This window comes from Dama dama, chromosome 12, assembly GCF_033118175.1.
Source record: "Dama dama isolate Ldn47 chromosome 12, ASM3311817v1, whole genome shotgun sequence".
NCBI classification, from domain to species: domain Eukaryota; kingdom Metazoa; phylum Chordata; class Mammalia; order Artiodactyla; family Cervidae; genus Dama; species Dama dama.
The window spans coordinates 83,632,298-83,648,172 of record NC_083692.1 but is presented as its reverse complement, the minus strand read 5'-3'; the positions used below and the strand labels follow the sequence as shown (position 1 = coordinate 83,648,172).

Below are 15,875 nucleotides of genomic sequence, written 5' to 3'. Positions count from 1 at the left end.
GGAGAATTCCATGGACAGAGGAGCCTGGCGGGCCACAGTCCATGGGATTGCAAAGAGTTGGACACAACTGAGCGACTGGCACTTGCACTTTCAAAGATTGAAAACTGATAATGTGTTTAAATTTCTGTGATTATATAATTATCATGTAACTAGTTTTTACTTGAGAGTCCAGTTGTATACTTATATCTTATTTTCTGCTTCCTAAACCATTCAAGAAAACTAGTCCTAGTATCAGATTCAAAGGTTACACTTCAAAGTTTGTTCAAAATCATGCCACAGGTTAGTTTGCTTCATATTTGAGCCATGCCTTTCTTACATAGTTGGTTTTTATCTGGGCTTTCTGATGGCCTGTTTTTGTTTGTTTAACAAAGAGATTTGTGCTTCCTTTGCCACATTTCAGTTTCTTTGAACTTCTTATTTGTCTATTAAATAGACTCCACTCTTTTTGAAGCCTGCTATCTCCCTGACCTAATTTAATCTCACTATTTCCTTTTGAACCATTGTTTACAGTTTATTATTTTACATCATATTACTAGTAGTATTTACTTTTTACTTGGATTATGTGTCTTTTTCATATCCTCAAGTACTTCTGTCCTTTCAACTTCTAGATGGTAGAATTTCTCTGATTTTAGTCCTGAGCTTTCTTTTCTCTCTCTGCTTTCCCCCTAAGCAATATCATCTATTTGTTTGACTTTAAATACCATTTGTATTTTGAAGATACCAATATGTATGTCTTTTCTTCTATGGTTTACCCATTTGGATTGTATTTAAGGGTAAAATAATTTTTTTTACTACACTGAGATTATAAAAATATTCTCCCATTTTGTCTTCCTAAAGGTTAAAATTTAGCCTATCATATTTTAGTCTTTATTACATCTGAAATTGATTTGTAAGTCTGAGGTTGGATTGAATTTCCTTGTTTTTCCCTATAGGAATAACCAGTTGCTCCAGTGTTATTTGTTGAGTATTCTTTCCTTTTCCAAATCAACTGCAATGTCCCTCTGCCTGCTTTATTGGCAGTGGAAGAAGGAAGTAGTAGGGTCCTTGCAGGTCTTCAATTAATGCCCCTCCCTGTGTTAGTCTCACTTCTCACTCCCATCTTCCATCATATCTCTGTTCATTCCTTTCCAAAGTTTGGGCATCTTGGCTGACATTTTTGTTCTTGTCTCCACTTCATATTCAAAACTATGGTTTCCTTTGTCCTTCCTCACTCAAAATTCTTCACCTTCCAGCTTCCAGAAATTTGCTGAAACTTCTTGCTAAAGATTGTCTCCCCCCTGTCCTCTTTACTTGTTGTTATTGTGAGTTTGTAACCTTTTAATTACCTTAATGGGGTCTTGGAGGGAGAGGTTTCAAACACATGCTAATTCTATCAACTATTTTATCTGAAAGCACAAAGTGAAACATTTTAAGTAGTTAGAAGTTTTATTACTACATTCTCAGTAAGTCTTTAAAAATATAATTAAATTTCATCTTTCAGGAATGATATTATCCTGGCTCTATCTGAAGGTGGAAAGTCAGAGGGCCACAGAGTCTCTTCCTTAGGGTTCCAATTTGCTTTTTTAATGCTTCATAAGATTTTCCATTTTTAACAATCCCATTTATAGTCTTTAGTATTTCATAATGCCAAAAAAGTGGCTAATTCTTGTGTTATAATGTCTGTGACCTTTGACTTATGGGTGTGTAACTGAACGCCTGGAAATAAGTATCCATGAAAAAATTATAGTCACATAAAAGGAAGAAATTCTGTAAAACTTTGGTATATCCCATTAATGATTTCACTGTTCACTGTACTTGGGACAACTCTATAGTAAAATGACATATTACAGGTTTCTTTCCCCTGCCAGAAATGGGAAAGTACGTGGTGTAATGTTTTCTTTGCTTACATTGGATGCATACAGTGAAGCTGGTTTATTTTCGGTCGTTTCCTGTCTACGAACAGTGTGGTATTTTAGCCAACACTACTATAATAAAATATAATGCATAAAACGAATTTCCACACCTATGAATGTTGTAATAGAAATTCATAAAATACATTATTATAGGAATCAGCACCACTTATTCATTGGAAAAAGAATCTTCCAAAATATTTTAAGTCTTTCTATTCTAGCTTATTATAGAATACATAAAGATTAAAAAAAACAAAAACAAAAACCTGTGATCCTCTGAAATAGTGTCTTTCCTCTCCACTTAGGCATTTAAGAGTATATTCTCCATTTAGCCTGGCTTTCTGGGACTTATTACTTTATTGCATTAAGCTAATCATCTAGTCTTAGAGTCCTTTACTAATCAGGAAGGTGTAGAATATTTTTCTGATTCATTCTTATATAAAGCTTGAGTTGGATTAATGAACACTTGGACTTGGAATTAACTTCTAAAAATCTTTAAGAGAATTCCTATTTGATGGCAGACTGCCTTACTGTTATATAAATAGTACTTGAATTGGGAAATATACATTGAAATGTATTGCACTTCATGGAAAAACAAATTATAAAGCATGGATCCTCTGTAGAGGAATACCACATTTCTTAAAGCATGAATTTAGCCTTGATAGGGGTAAAACCTAGGCCAGGTTGGCTCCATCACCTACTCTAAACCTTTTGAATCCTCCCTGTCATTCCTTCCCCACAGTCCCTAAGTCCTACTTTTATGACCTCTTAAATACCTGGTATATCTGTGTTCCTTTATTAATAATTATTATTAAAATCTATTGAAGTAAGCATTAAGTATGGTTTAGAACTGATCGCTAGGTCAGGAAGGTCCCCTGGAGAAGGAAATGGCAACCCACTCCAGTATTTTTGCCTGGGAAATCCCATGGACAAAGGAGCCTGGTGGGCTACAGTCCATGGGATCACAAGCATCAGACATGACTTGGCGACTAAACCACCACCACCATGTGGTTTAGAATATTATTTCTAGTCTTAATAACAACCCTGAAAAAATATGTATTATGATCAATATTTTACATACAAGGAAACTGAAACTACAAAGAAATTCAGTAACTTGCTCCAAAAGTCATCTATTTATTCTGGCAGATCTAGGATTTAAACTAAGTTCTATCTTATTTTCTTGCCAGTGCCTTTTCCACTGCTTGATGCCTTCTTTTTTGTTATATAATCTAGCTGACACTATTGCACTAGTCTTCCTACTAACCTCCCTCATTCAGTCTCTCCTTGCTACCTACTTCTCCACAAAATTGACCAATTTATCTATCTCAAGTAGGTCCTTGAGGGCAGGGAACATATCTTATTCATCTTTTTATTCCCAGCCACAGAACCTAGCTCCATGCATGGCACACTTCAGTTCAGTTCAGTTCAGTTGCTCAGTTGCATCCGACTCTTTGCAACCCCATGAACTGCAGCACGCCAAGCCTCCCTGTCCATCACCAACTCCCGGAGTCCACCCAAACCCATGTCCATTGAGTCGGTGATGCCATCTAGCCATCTCATCCTCTGTCGTCCCCTTCTCCTCATGCCCTCAATCTTTCCCAGCATCAGGGTCTTTTCCAGTGAGTCAGCTCTTCGCATCAGGTGGCCAAAGTATTGGAGTTTCAGCTTCAGCATCAGTCCTTCCAATGAACACCCAGGACTGATCTCCTTTAGGATGGACTGGTTGGATCTCCTTGCAGTCCAAGAGACTCTTAAAAGTCTTCTCCAACACCACAGTTCAAAAGCATCAATTCTTCGGTGCTCAGCTTTCTTCACAGTCCAACTCTCACATCCATACATGACCACTGAAAAACCCATAGCCTTGACTAGACAGACCTTTGTTGGCAAAGTAATGTTTCTGTTTTTTAATATGCTGTCTAGGTTGGTCATAACTTTCCTTCCAAGGAGTAAGCATCTTTTAATTTCATGGCTGCAGTCACCATCTGCAGTGATTTTGGAGCCCAGAAAAATAAAATCAGCCACTTTTCCACTGTTTCCCCATCTATCTGCCATGAAGTGATGGGACCAGATGCCATGATCTTAGTTTTCTGAATGTTGAGCTTTAAGACAACTTTTCACTCTCGTCTTTCACTTTCATCAAGAGGCTCTTTATTTCTTCTTCACTTTCTTCCATAAGGGTGGTGTCATCTGCATATCTGAGGTTATTGATATTTCTCCCGGCAATCTTGATTCCAGATGTGCTTCATCCAGCCCAGCATTTCTCATAATGTACTCTGCATATAAGTTAAATAAACAGGGTGACAATAAACAGCCTTGACGTACTCCTTTTCCTACTTGGAACCAGTCTGTTGTTCCATGTCCAGTTCTAACTGTTGCTTCCTGACCTGCATACAGGTTTCTCAATAGGCAGGTCAGGTAGTCTGGTATTCCCATCTCTTTCAGAATTTTCCACAGTTTATTGTGATCCACACAGTCAAAGGCTTTGGCATAGTCAATAAAGCAGAAATAGATGTTTTTCTGGAACTCTCTTGCTTTTTCGATGATCCAGTGGATGTTGGCAATTTGATTTCTGGTTCCTCTGCCTTTTCTAAAACCAGCTTGAACATCTGGAAGTTCACGGTTCACGTATTGCTGAAACCTGATTTGAAGAATTTTAAGCATTACGTTACCAGCATGTGAGATGAGTGCAATTGTGCGGTAGTTTGAGCATTCTTTGGCATTGCCTTTCTTTGAGATTGGAATGAAAACTGACCTTTTCCAGTCCTGTGGCCTCTGCTGAGTTTTCCATATTTGCTGGCATGTTGAGTGCAGCACTTTCACAGCATCATCTTTCAGGATTTGAAATAGCTCAACTGGAATTCCATCACCTCCACTAGCTTTGTTCGTAGTGATGCTTCCTAAGGCCCACTTGACTTCACATTCCAGGATGTCTGGCTCTAGGTGAGTGATCATACCATCATGATTATCTGGTTTGTGAAGATCTTTTTTGTACAGTTCTTCTGTGTATTCTTGCCACCTCTTCTTAATATCTTCTGCTTCTGTTAGGTCCCTACCATTTCTGTCCTTTATTGAGCCCATCTTTGCATGAAATGTTCCCTTGATATCTCTAATTTTCTTGAGAGATCTCTAGTCTTTCCCATTCTATTCAGTTCAGTTCAGTCGCTCAGTCGTGTCCGACTCTTTGTGACCTCATGAATCGCAGCACGCCAGACCTCCCTGTCCATCACCAACTCCCAGAGTTTACTCAAACTCATGTCCATCGAGTTGGTGATGCCATCCAGCCATCTCATCCTCTGTCGTCCCCTTCTCCTGCTGCCCCCAATCCCTCCCAGCATCAGGGTCTTTTCAAATGAGTCAACTCTTTGCATGAGGTGGCCAAAGTATTGAAGTTTCAGCTTCAACATCAGTCCTTCCAATGAACACCCAGGACTGATCTCCTTTAGGATGGACTGGTTGGATCTCCTTGCAGTCCAAGGGACTCTCAAGAGTCTTCTCCAACACCACAGCTCAAAAGCATCAATTCTTTGGCGCTCAGCTTTCTTCACAGTCCAACTCTCACATCCATACATGACCACTGGAAAAAACCATAGCCTTGACTAGACGGACCTTTGTTGGCAAGGTAACGTCTCTGCTTTTTAGTATGCTGTCTAGATTGGTCATAACTTTCCTTCCAAGGAGTAAGCGTCTTTTAATTTCATGGCTGCAATCACCATCTGCACTGATTTTGGAGCCCCCAAAATTAAAGTCTGACACTGTTTCCACTGTCTCCCCATCTATTTCCCATGAAGTGATGGGACCAGATGCCATGATCTTAGTTTTCCCATTCTATTGTTTTCCTATATTTCTTTGCATTGATTGGTGAGGAATGCTTTCTTATCTCTCCTTGCTATTCTTTGGAACTCTGCATTCAAATGGGTGCATCTTTCCTTTTCTCCTTTGCTTTTCACTTCCCGTCTTTTCACAGCTATTTGTAAGGTCTCCTCAGACAGCCATTTTGCTTTTTTGCATTTCTTTTTCTTGGGGATGGTCTTGATTCCTGTCTCCTGTACAATGTCACAAATCTCCAACCATAGTTCATCAGGCATTCTGTCTATCAGATCTAGTCCCATAAATCTATTTCTCACTTCCAGTGTATAGTCATAAGGGATTTGATTTAGGTCATACGTGAATGGTCTAATGGTTTTCTCCACTTTCTTCAATTTCAGTGTGAATTTGGCAATAAGGAGTTCATGATCCAGCATGGCACACTGGAGATGCTTAAAAACTTGCATTGAATATGGTTCTGTTATATTTTTTTTTTCCATGTTGAAGTTTTTTATTTTGCTAAAATGTACAAACAGAATACAGCTATCCACATTTTAGTTTCTAAACATATAACCACTGATGGCTTCCAAAAGATGCTGATGTTCTTCATAGTTAAGATGCTTGATGTTCTGTGAAAGCCCAAGGTACGTTCCACTCTACCCACCAAGCCAGTCTACTTCAGAAGTCCTGCCGTATGTTTTCTTTGTTTGCCTCTCCGTGTTGCTGCTTCATTTGAAAGAGCTCATTTTCTAATTGTACAGTAGTTCTTTCAATCTCATAATTCTTACTGACCAGGGATACCCAGGTTGACTCCATTTCTCTTAATTTAGATCCAGCTGTGAGTTGCATGTTCTTTCATTGCCAGTTTAAGTCTTGAATATGTTTCCTTAACTTCTGAAGCTCTTTCTGTGCGTGCTCAATCATATGAACTAGATTTTCATTATACACTTTCCAGGCTTTGCATCCATGCTGGGACATTAGTTCCAGATTCTCAATTCGGACTGCCTGATGCTCTAACTGCGCCATAGAATTGTTTGCGCACTCTTGCCATGCAGTGATGTCATTTTTCTGACCCGAGGAAGGGGCTGGAAGTTCGTATCGTTTCATACTGAGCAATTCAATTGGTTGTCGAGCAGCCAGTCTTTCAAATTCATTTCTCATTATGTCTGTCTCAAAAGCAGAATAATCCGGGGCCGTCAGGTAGCTTAGATAGTTCTTCGTAGGTCGGTATCTACCAGTTTCCTCCTCCACCAACGCCGCAGCGGCTTCGCGAACACCAGGCGCTTCATAACCCTGATCAAAATAAGGCAGCGCATCCACCACAACCTCCCCGGCCACCAAACCAGTGCCCGCCATCCTTAGGTTCATTGGAGCTTTCTAAGTCTGCGCAGGTTCAGGTTCACTTCAATACGCCAGTGCCTGGTTCTGTTATATTTTTATTTAAAAATCTTTTTCTGCTCCTCAAACTTACAGGATAAAATCTGATTTTTTTACTTCATCTTCAACTTCTACTCCCCTATGTATTTTAGTGTTTAATTTCTTAATTTCAGTGTTCCATCCATATTGAAATTGTTTTTAACTGAGTATGTTATAATTAAGCTTCTGTGCCTTTCTTCATTCTGTTTTTCTTACATAAAATATGCTTCTTCCTTCTACTTCTGATAAAATTCTACTGTTTATCTTTCAAGGACCAGTTCAAATATCAATGCTACCTCCTTCTGAAACCTGACTTCTCCGCACTAGCAGAATTAGTCATTTTTCCTCTGCATTTCCATAACATATTGCTTAAATATTCATTGTATGATAATAAGCATATTATATTAGGATTAATGTATATATTTATCTTGCTTTCCACCCTCATACAGAATGGGAGCTCCTTAAGGATAAGTAACTATTATCTTTATATCCCCAATGCCTATCACAATACCTGACACAATACCTCTCCAGATTAACCTATTTGTTTAATGGGGTTGAGGTCTTTAGAAATTATACCCATTTGCTTATTAATTTAATTACAGAGTATTATTTGAGCAGTTATTTTTCTGGGACCATAAGTCAGTAAAAGTGAAGAAAGTTTTGATTTATCAAAAAGCTTGCCCATGATTTCTGTTCTGATTGACTTTTTCAGTGCAGATGAGCTGGTTGCCTAGGACAGAATTCTTAGGACAGTGCCCTGTATACAGTGAACTTTTAGCAAGTGTTTGGCCAATAAATGAATGATAGAGCAAAAGAAATAATATATATGTATGTTTGACTAAAAAGATGTGGACATATCTGTTAGGCATACAAGAAAAACTGGAAGGAAAATCCCCAACATGTGAACATGGGGAGAAAACTTCCTGAATTATTTTTTTATGGAAATCAGAGCACACTTTGCCTGAGGAACAGCTTCCTCTATTTCCCATTGGCCGGAGTTTGAAGCTGACCTTGAGCCTCATTCAGAAAATAACTGAAACATAATGATTAAAGGATTAATCCAAGAAGAAGATATAACAATTATAAATATATATGCACCCAACACAAGAGCATTGCAATATGTAAGGCTAACAAGTATAAAAGGGGAAATTAACAGTAACACAATAATAGTTGGAGACTTTAATACCCATTCACACCTATGGATAGATCAAACTAAACAGAAAATTAGCAAGGAAACACAAACTTTAAATGATACAATGGACCAGTTAGACCTAATTGATATCTATAGGACATTTCACCCCAAAACAATGAATTTCACCTTTTTTTCAAGTGCACATGGAAACTTCTCCAGGATAGATCACATCCTGGCCATAAATTTAGCCTTGGTAAATTCAGAAAAATTGAAATCATTCCAAGCATCTTTCCTGATCACAATGCGCTAAGATTAGATGTTAACTACAGGAAAAAACTATTAAAAATACAAACATATGGAGGCTAAACAACATGCTTCTGAATAACCAAAAAGTCACAGAAGAAATAAAAATATGCATAGAAATGAATGAAAATGAAAACATAACAACCCAAAACCTGTGGGATTCAGTAAAAGCAGTGCTAAGGGGAAGGTTCATAGCAATACAAGCTTACCTCAAGAAACAAGATAAATAACCTAACTCTACACCTAAAGCAACTAGAAAAAGAAGAAATGAAGCACCCCAGGGTTAGTAGAAGGAAAGAAATCTTAAAAATTAGGGCAGAAATAAATGAAAAAGAAACAAAGGACACCATAGCAAAAATCAACAAAGCTAAAAACTGGTTCTCTGAGAAGATAAATAAAATAGACAAACCATTAGCCAGACTCATCAAGGAAAAAAGGGAGAAGAATTAAATCAACAAAATTAGAAATGAAAATGGGGAAATCACAACAGACAACACAGAAATACAAAGGATCATAAGAGACTATTATCAGCAACTATATGCCAATAAAATGGATAACTTGGAAGAAATGGACAAATTCTTAGAGAAGTGTAACTTTCCAAAACTGAACCAAGAATAAATAGAAAATCTTAACAGACCCATCACAAGCATGGAAATCAAAACTGTAATCAGAAATCTTCCAGCAAATAAAAGCCCAGGACCAGATGGCCTCACAGCTGAATTCTACCAAAAATGTAGAGAAGAGCTAACACCTATCCTACTCAAACTCTTCCAGAAAATTGCAGAGGAAAGTAAACTTGCAAACTCATTCTATGAGGCCACCATCACCCTAATACGAAAACCAGACAAAGATGCCACAAAAAAGAAAACTACAGGCCAATATCACTGATGAACATAGATGTAAAAATCCTTAACAAAATTCTAGCAGACAGAATCTAACAACATATTAAAAAGATCATACATCATGACCAAGTGGGCTTTATCCCAGGGATGCAAGGATTCTTCAATATCTGCAAATCAATCACTGTGATACACCACATTAACAAATTGAAAGATAAAAACCATATGATTATCTCAATAGATGCAGAGAAAGCCTTTGACGAAATTCAACATCCATTTATGATAAAAAAAAAAAACAACCCAGAAAGTAGGCATAGAAGGAACATACCTCAACATAATAAAAGCCATATGTGACAAACCCACAGCAAGCATTATCCTCAATGGTGAAAATTTGAAAGCATTTCCCCTTAAATCAAGAACAAGACAAGGGTGCCCACTCTCACCACTACTATTCAACATAGTTTTGGAAGTTTTAGCCACAGCAATTAGAGAAGAAAAAGAAATAAAAGGAATCCAGATTGGAAAAGAAGCAAAACTCTCACTGTTTGCAGATGACATGATCCTCTACATAGAAAACCCTAAAGTCTCCATCAGAAAATTACTAGAGCTAATCAATGAATATAGTAAAGTTGCGGGATATAAAATTAACACATAGGAATCCCTTGCATTCCTGTACACTAACAATGAGAAAACAGAAAGAGAAATTAAGGAAACAATTCCATTCACCACTGCAATGAAGGGAATAAAATACTTGGGAATAAAGCTACCTAAAGAAACAAAAGACCTATATATAGAAAACTATAACACACTGATGAAAGAAATCAAAGATGACACAAATAGATGGAGAAATATACCATGTTCATGGATCAGAAGAATCAATATAGTGAAAATGAGTATACTACCCAAAGCAATCTGTAGAGTCAATGCAATCCCTATCAAGCTACCAACTTTATTTTTCAGAGAACTAGAACAAATAATTTCACAATTTGTATGGAAATACGAAAAACCTCGAAAAGCCAAAGCAATCTTGATAAAGAAGAATGGAACTGGAGGAATCAACCTGCCTGACTTCAGACTATACTACAAAGCTCCAGTCAGCAAGACAGAGTGGTACTGGCACAAAGAGAAAAATAGATCAATGGAACACAATACAAAGCCCAGAGATAAATCCATGCACCTATGGACACCTTATCTTTAACAAAGGAGGCAAGAATATACAATGGAGAAAACACAATCTCTTTAACAAGTGGTGCTGGGAAAACTAGTCAACCACTTGTAAAAGAATGAAACAAGAACACTTTCTAACACCATACACAAAAATAAACTCAAAATGGATTAAAGATCTAAATGTAAGACCAGAAACTATTAAACTCCTGGAGGAAAACATAGGCAAAACACTCTCTGACATAAATCACGACAGGATCCTCTATGACCCACCTCCCAGAGTAATGGAAATAAAAGCAAAAATAAACAAATGGGACCTAATTAACTTAAAAGCTTTTGCACAACAAAGGAAACTATAAGCAATGTGAAAAGACAGCCTTCAGAATGGAAGAAAATAATAGCAAAAGAAGCAACTGACTGAAAGAATTAATCTCAAAGATATACAAGCAGCTCATGCAGCTCAATTCCAGAAAAATAAGTGACCCAATCAAAAAATGGGCCAAAGAACTAAACCAACATTTCTCCAAAGAAGACATACAGATGGCTAACAAATACATGAAAAGATGCTCAATATCACTCAATATCAGAGAAATGCAAATCAAAACCACAATGAAGTACCATCTCATGCCCATCAGAATGGCTGCTATCCAAAAGTCTACAAGCAATAATGCTGGAGAGGGTGTGGAGAAAAGGGAACCCTCTTACACTGTTAGTGGGAATGCAAACTAGTACAGCCACTATGGAGAACAGTGTGGAGATTCCTTAAAAAACTTAAAACATCTTCCATATGACTCAGCAATCCCACTGCTGGGCATACACACCAAGGAAACCAGAATTGAAAGAGACACGTGTACCCCAATGTTCATCACAGCACTGTTTACAATAGCCAGGACATGGAAGCAACCTAGATGTTCATCAGCAGATGAATGGATAAGAAAGTTGTACATATACACAATGGAATATTACTCAGCTATTAAAAAGAATACATTTGAATCAGTTCTAATGAGGTGGATGAAACTGGAGCCTATTATACAGAGTGAAGTAAGTCAGAAAGAAAAACACCAATACAGTATACTAACACATATATATGGAATTTAGAAAGATGATAACGATGAGCCTATATGCAAGACATCAAAAGAGACACAGATGTATTGAAGTCTTTTGGACTCTGTGGGAGAAGGTGAGGGTGGGATGATTTGAGAGAATAGCATTGAAACATGTATATTATCATATGTGAAACAGATTGTCAGCCCAGGGTGTTCAGGGCTACTGCACTGGGATGACCCTGAGGGATGGGATGGGGAGGAAGTTGGAAGGGTGGTTCAGGATGGGAAACACATGTATGCCCATGGCTGATTCATGTCAATGTATGGCAAAAAAAACACTACAATATTGTAAAGTAATTAGCCTCCAATTAAATAAATTAATTAATTTTTAAAAATAAAGTTTAAATTAAATTCTTTTTAATTGAGGAGAAAAAAAGAAAATAACTGAAAAAGGGTTGGTCCTGTAAGACCTATTTAACGGGTGCTTTGTTTCCTAGCTACAGCCCAGTAAACTTGCCATTTGCTTTCACTGAATGTCCATATGAAGTCTACAACAGTTGGAAATTACTTCTGCTTTGTTTTGGAGCTGTACAACTGTTTTGCTGAGGCTAGGCTTATTTATTATTTCACTTATTTTCTTTAACAGTTTACTAAAAAACTGTTAAAGAAAATAACCATTTTCTAATAAAGGCATTTTATTTTGAATTTTATATTCTTAAACTTTTAATCATTTGGAAAAAAGATAAACAAGACATGTTCAAACAGATGATGTAAAACAACACAACTTCTCATAGCTATGATTCAACTTCTTTTGCTGAGTAACGTGGCCATCAGGCTTCACTATATTAACTAGCAAACTTTTTTTGCCTTGACTTTACTTTTTCATTATTTGTGTTTGCCTCACCTGTAAGAACCATCTTACTAACCCCTTAGCCTGTGTCTATGTCACCGACTCTGCCCCTTTGTTCAAACCACAGTTGATATTTGGAACACCCTTTTTAAGATTCAGTAGATACTCATAAGAAAATTCATAATTGCCTCATTCATTAATTCTTTGAAGAACTGTTTATTGAGGACAACATGTGCTAGGAGCTGTGCTAGGTGCTGACCTGCTACAGTGAACGTGACAGAGTTTGAACCCTCAAGGATCACATTATTTAGTAAGAGAGACAGAGGGAAACAAGCAGTTGCAGTACAGTATGGCACGTGCTGTAACAGTGGTGTGCATTCTTTTCATAAAGCCATCTTTATTTTAGTGGTATTGAAATGTAACTCCTTTATCCTATCCTAGAAATGATTATATGGTCTACAGGTTGTGTGTGCACTCAGTCGACTGCTCAGTCTTGCCCAACTCTTTGCCATCCTATGGACTATAGCCCGCCAGGCTCCTCTGCCCATGGAATTTTCTAGGTAAGAATGCTGGAGTGGGGTGCCATTTCCTACTCCAGGGGATCTTCCAGACCCAGGGATCGAACCCATGTCTCTTGTGTGTCCAGCATTGGCAGGCAGATTGTTTATCACTAACACCAACTGCTCTACATAGCTCAACACAAAGTTATCACACAAACCACAATATAAGGAGCTCTTAATTCTCATTTTATTTTTGTTCTATTATCAACCATTACCTTTATAGGATTTTCATCTAAGATTATTCACATACCATTACTCATTAAATATTTGATTACTACTGTGTAATAATCATTGCCATGAGCACTAACCTAGAAATCAATCCTTTTTATATTTTCTTGGTCACATATTCACAGAGTTGATGGATGTTATTGCCCAATTTCTTATTGTGTTAACAAATATGTTACATGTTAACTGATGCCTATGGAATAAATACATGGAAATCTAGTAAAGCATGATAAACCAGCAAGGTGATGGTTTGTCAGTCTTACTCACAACATCAACATTATAAAACTTCTGAGGATCTTTAATAATGCAGTCATTTGCATTATGAAAAGTCCATTAACAGATTCTAGACCCTCCCAAGATGAAAAAATGTAGCCAAAATTGTAAACCCATAATTATGATTAAATATGAGAAGTGATGTATCAGAGGAGTATACAAAATTCTGTTGGAGTCCAAAGGAAGGCAAAACATTAATATGTTAGTAAGGGCAAATAAATACTGTTTAAAAGCAAAATTCCATAATGAAAACAAAGCATTGTTTGAGTTTTGAGATTGAGTAACAAATAGTTATGTCTGTATTCATGAAGCAGAAAATTTGAGTTGGATCAAGTAGCTATGATTTTTCCAGTAGTCATGTATGGATGTGAGAGTTGGACTATAAAGAAAGCTGAGTGCCTAGGAATTGATGCTTTTAAACTGTGGTGTTGGAAAAGACTTTTGAGAGTCCCTTGGACTGCAAGGAGATCCAACCAGTCCATCCTAAAGGAGATCAGTCCTGAATATTCATTGGAAGGACTGATGCTGAAGCTGAAACTCCAATACTTTGGCCACCTGATGCAAAGAACTGACTCATTGGAAAAGACCCTGATGCTGGGAAAGATTGAAGGCAGGAGAAGGGGACAACAGAGAATGAGATGGTTGGATGGCATCACCAGCTCGATGGACATGAGTTTGAGCAAGCTCTGGAAGTTGGTGATGGACAGGAAAGCCTGGCATGCTGCAGTCCACAAGGTCGCAAAGAGTCAGACACAACTGAGCGACTGAACTGAAACTATTTCTTTTCTTCAAGAGCATTCATTTAGGTAACCTTTTACAAAAGTGTGGCTCTAACTTTGAAAATATTAACAGTTATCATAGTCAGTAGAGTATGTGAAGTGATTTTGTGTGTGTATGTAGTGGATTTTTTTTATCATTTCATATTTCAATATGGGGAGGAAGTCTTTGTTGATTTTGCTGCCTATAACTTTAATATATATATATATATACTTCCATATTTTCAAACAACATTGAAATATTTTAAAAGGTGGAGTCAAAGTTACCTTAGTCCAGCTTCTGAGAGAGAAACTGTTGTTAGCAGTTATTATGTGAATTCCCAAGTATTTTACAAATGTAGTTTTATATTACATTGTTCTTACTATAGAAATATTATTCTGTAAAATGCAGGTTTTTTCGGTCAGACAGTGGAATACTTTTCAGACTAGGAAAACTTACTTGTTTTGACATGCAGAAGTATCTATGCTATATTAAATGGATTGTTTTATTTGTTTTTTTTAAAAACCTTTTTATTTTGTATTGGGGTATAGCCAGTTAACAATGTGATAGTTTCAGGTGAGCAGTGAAGGGACTCAGCCATACATATACATGTATCCATTCTCTCCCAAGCTCCCGTCCCATCCAGGCTGCCACATAACACTGAGCAGAATTCCATGTGCTGTATGTACAGTAGGTCCTTCTTGGTTACCTTAAATGTATTGTTTTAAAACTAAATAGAATGTCAATTATCTTTCATCAGTATAAATAATTTGGGTTTCAAAGTAGTAATTTTTCGTTCACATGTGCCTCTTTCTAAATTAAAGTATATGACTATAGAAGAATATAAAGCTTGCAGATGTACTATTGAAAATTAGTCTTTGGTGCTCTGGGTGTAATTATTGAAATAAAAAGAAATGGATATAAAATTTCAAATACCTTTTCCAACAGATCTTTATAATCTGTTATTTACTTTGCATGATAAAACTTTCATTAAGATTATATGATGGGTTTCCCAGGTCTCTGGACTCAGGACTCACCAGTGCATTACAGGGTCTGTCTGTCACAGACACACACCTTGTTGAAGTGGATGGAGACACGCTTTCCCTGTATGGCTCAGGAGCACTGGAATGTCTGGATCGGAACTGGAGTGTGCAGACAGCAGGAATGGTGACAACAGTGTCCTTCACTTTCATAGAATTTGATGAAATCGTCCAAGTGCTTCCCAAATTGAAGATTAAGTTTCCTAATTCTCTGGTAAACATTTCCTTTTTGTTGTATATTTGAATTCTTCTCAGTCATGACTTGTATATTCAGGCCAAAGACCTATTTTAACTTTTATTTATGCAATTTCTGTCTGTCAGGGAGGCTAAGTTCTTGTGTTGAATTTCTGAATCTGAGATTTAAATTAGTATTCATAAATGGCCTTGCAGTCTTCTGTTAATATTGGAAATTTTCTCTCTAGAAAATGCTTCCTTGGAGAAGGAAATGGCAACCCACTCCAGTATTCTTGCCTGGAAAAGTCCATGGACGGAGGAGTCTGGCAGGCTGAAGTCCATGGGATTACATGACTGAGCATGTGTGCACGAGGGTGGAGGGAAATGGGTTGGTAGCAATAAAG

At 37.3% G+C, this 15,875-nt stretch overlaps 1 protein-coding gene and 1 pseudogene across 6 annotated transcripts in view; one reads left to right on the top strand and one right to left on the bottom strand.

Moving 5' to 3' along the window:
- Positions 1-15,875, top strand: part of LRRC49 (leucine rich repeat containing 49) — a 152,662-nt gene that overhangs the window by 110,582 nt on the left and 26,205 nt on the right. For all 6 annotated transcript variants that reach the window (XM_061157950.1, XM_061157949.1, XM_061157953.1 and 3 more), the window contains one exon: positions 15,274-15,511. In XM_061157950.1, the coding sequence (XP_061013933.1) occupies positions 15,274-15,511 (238 nt within the window). The remainder of the gene's footprint in view (positions 1-15,273; positions 15,512-15,875) is intronic.
- Positions 6,254-7,105, bottom strand: LOC133067425 (pre-mRNA-splicing factor SPF27-like; annotated as a pseudogene).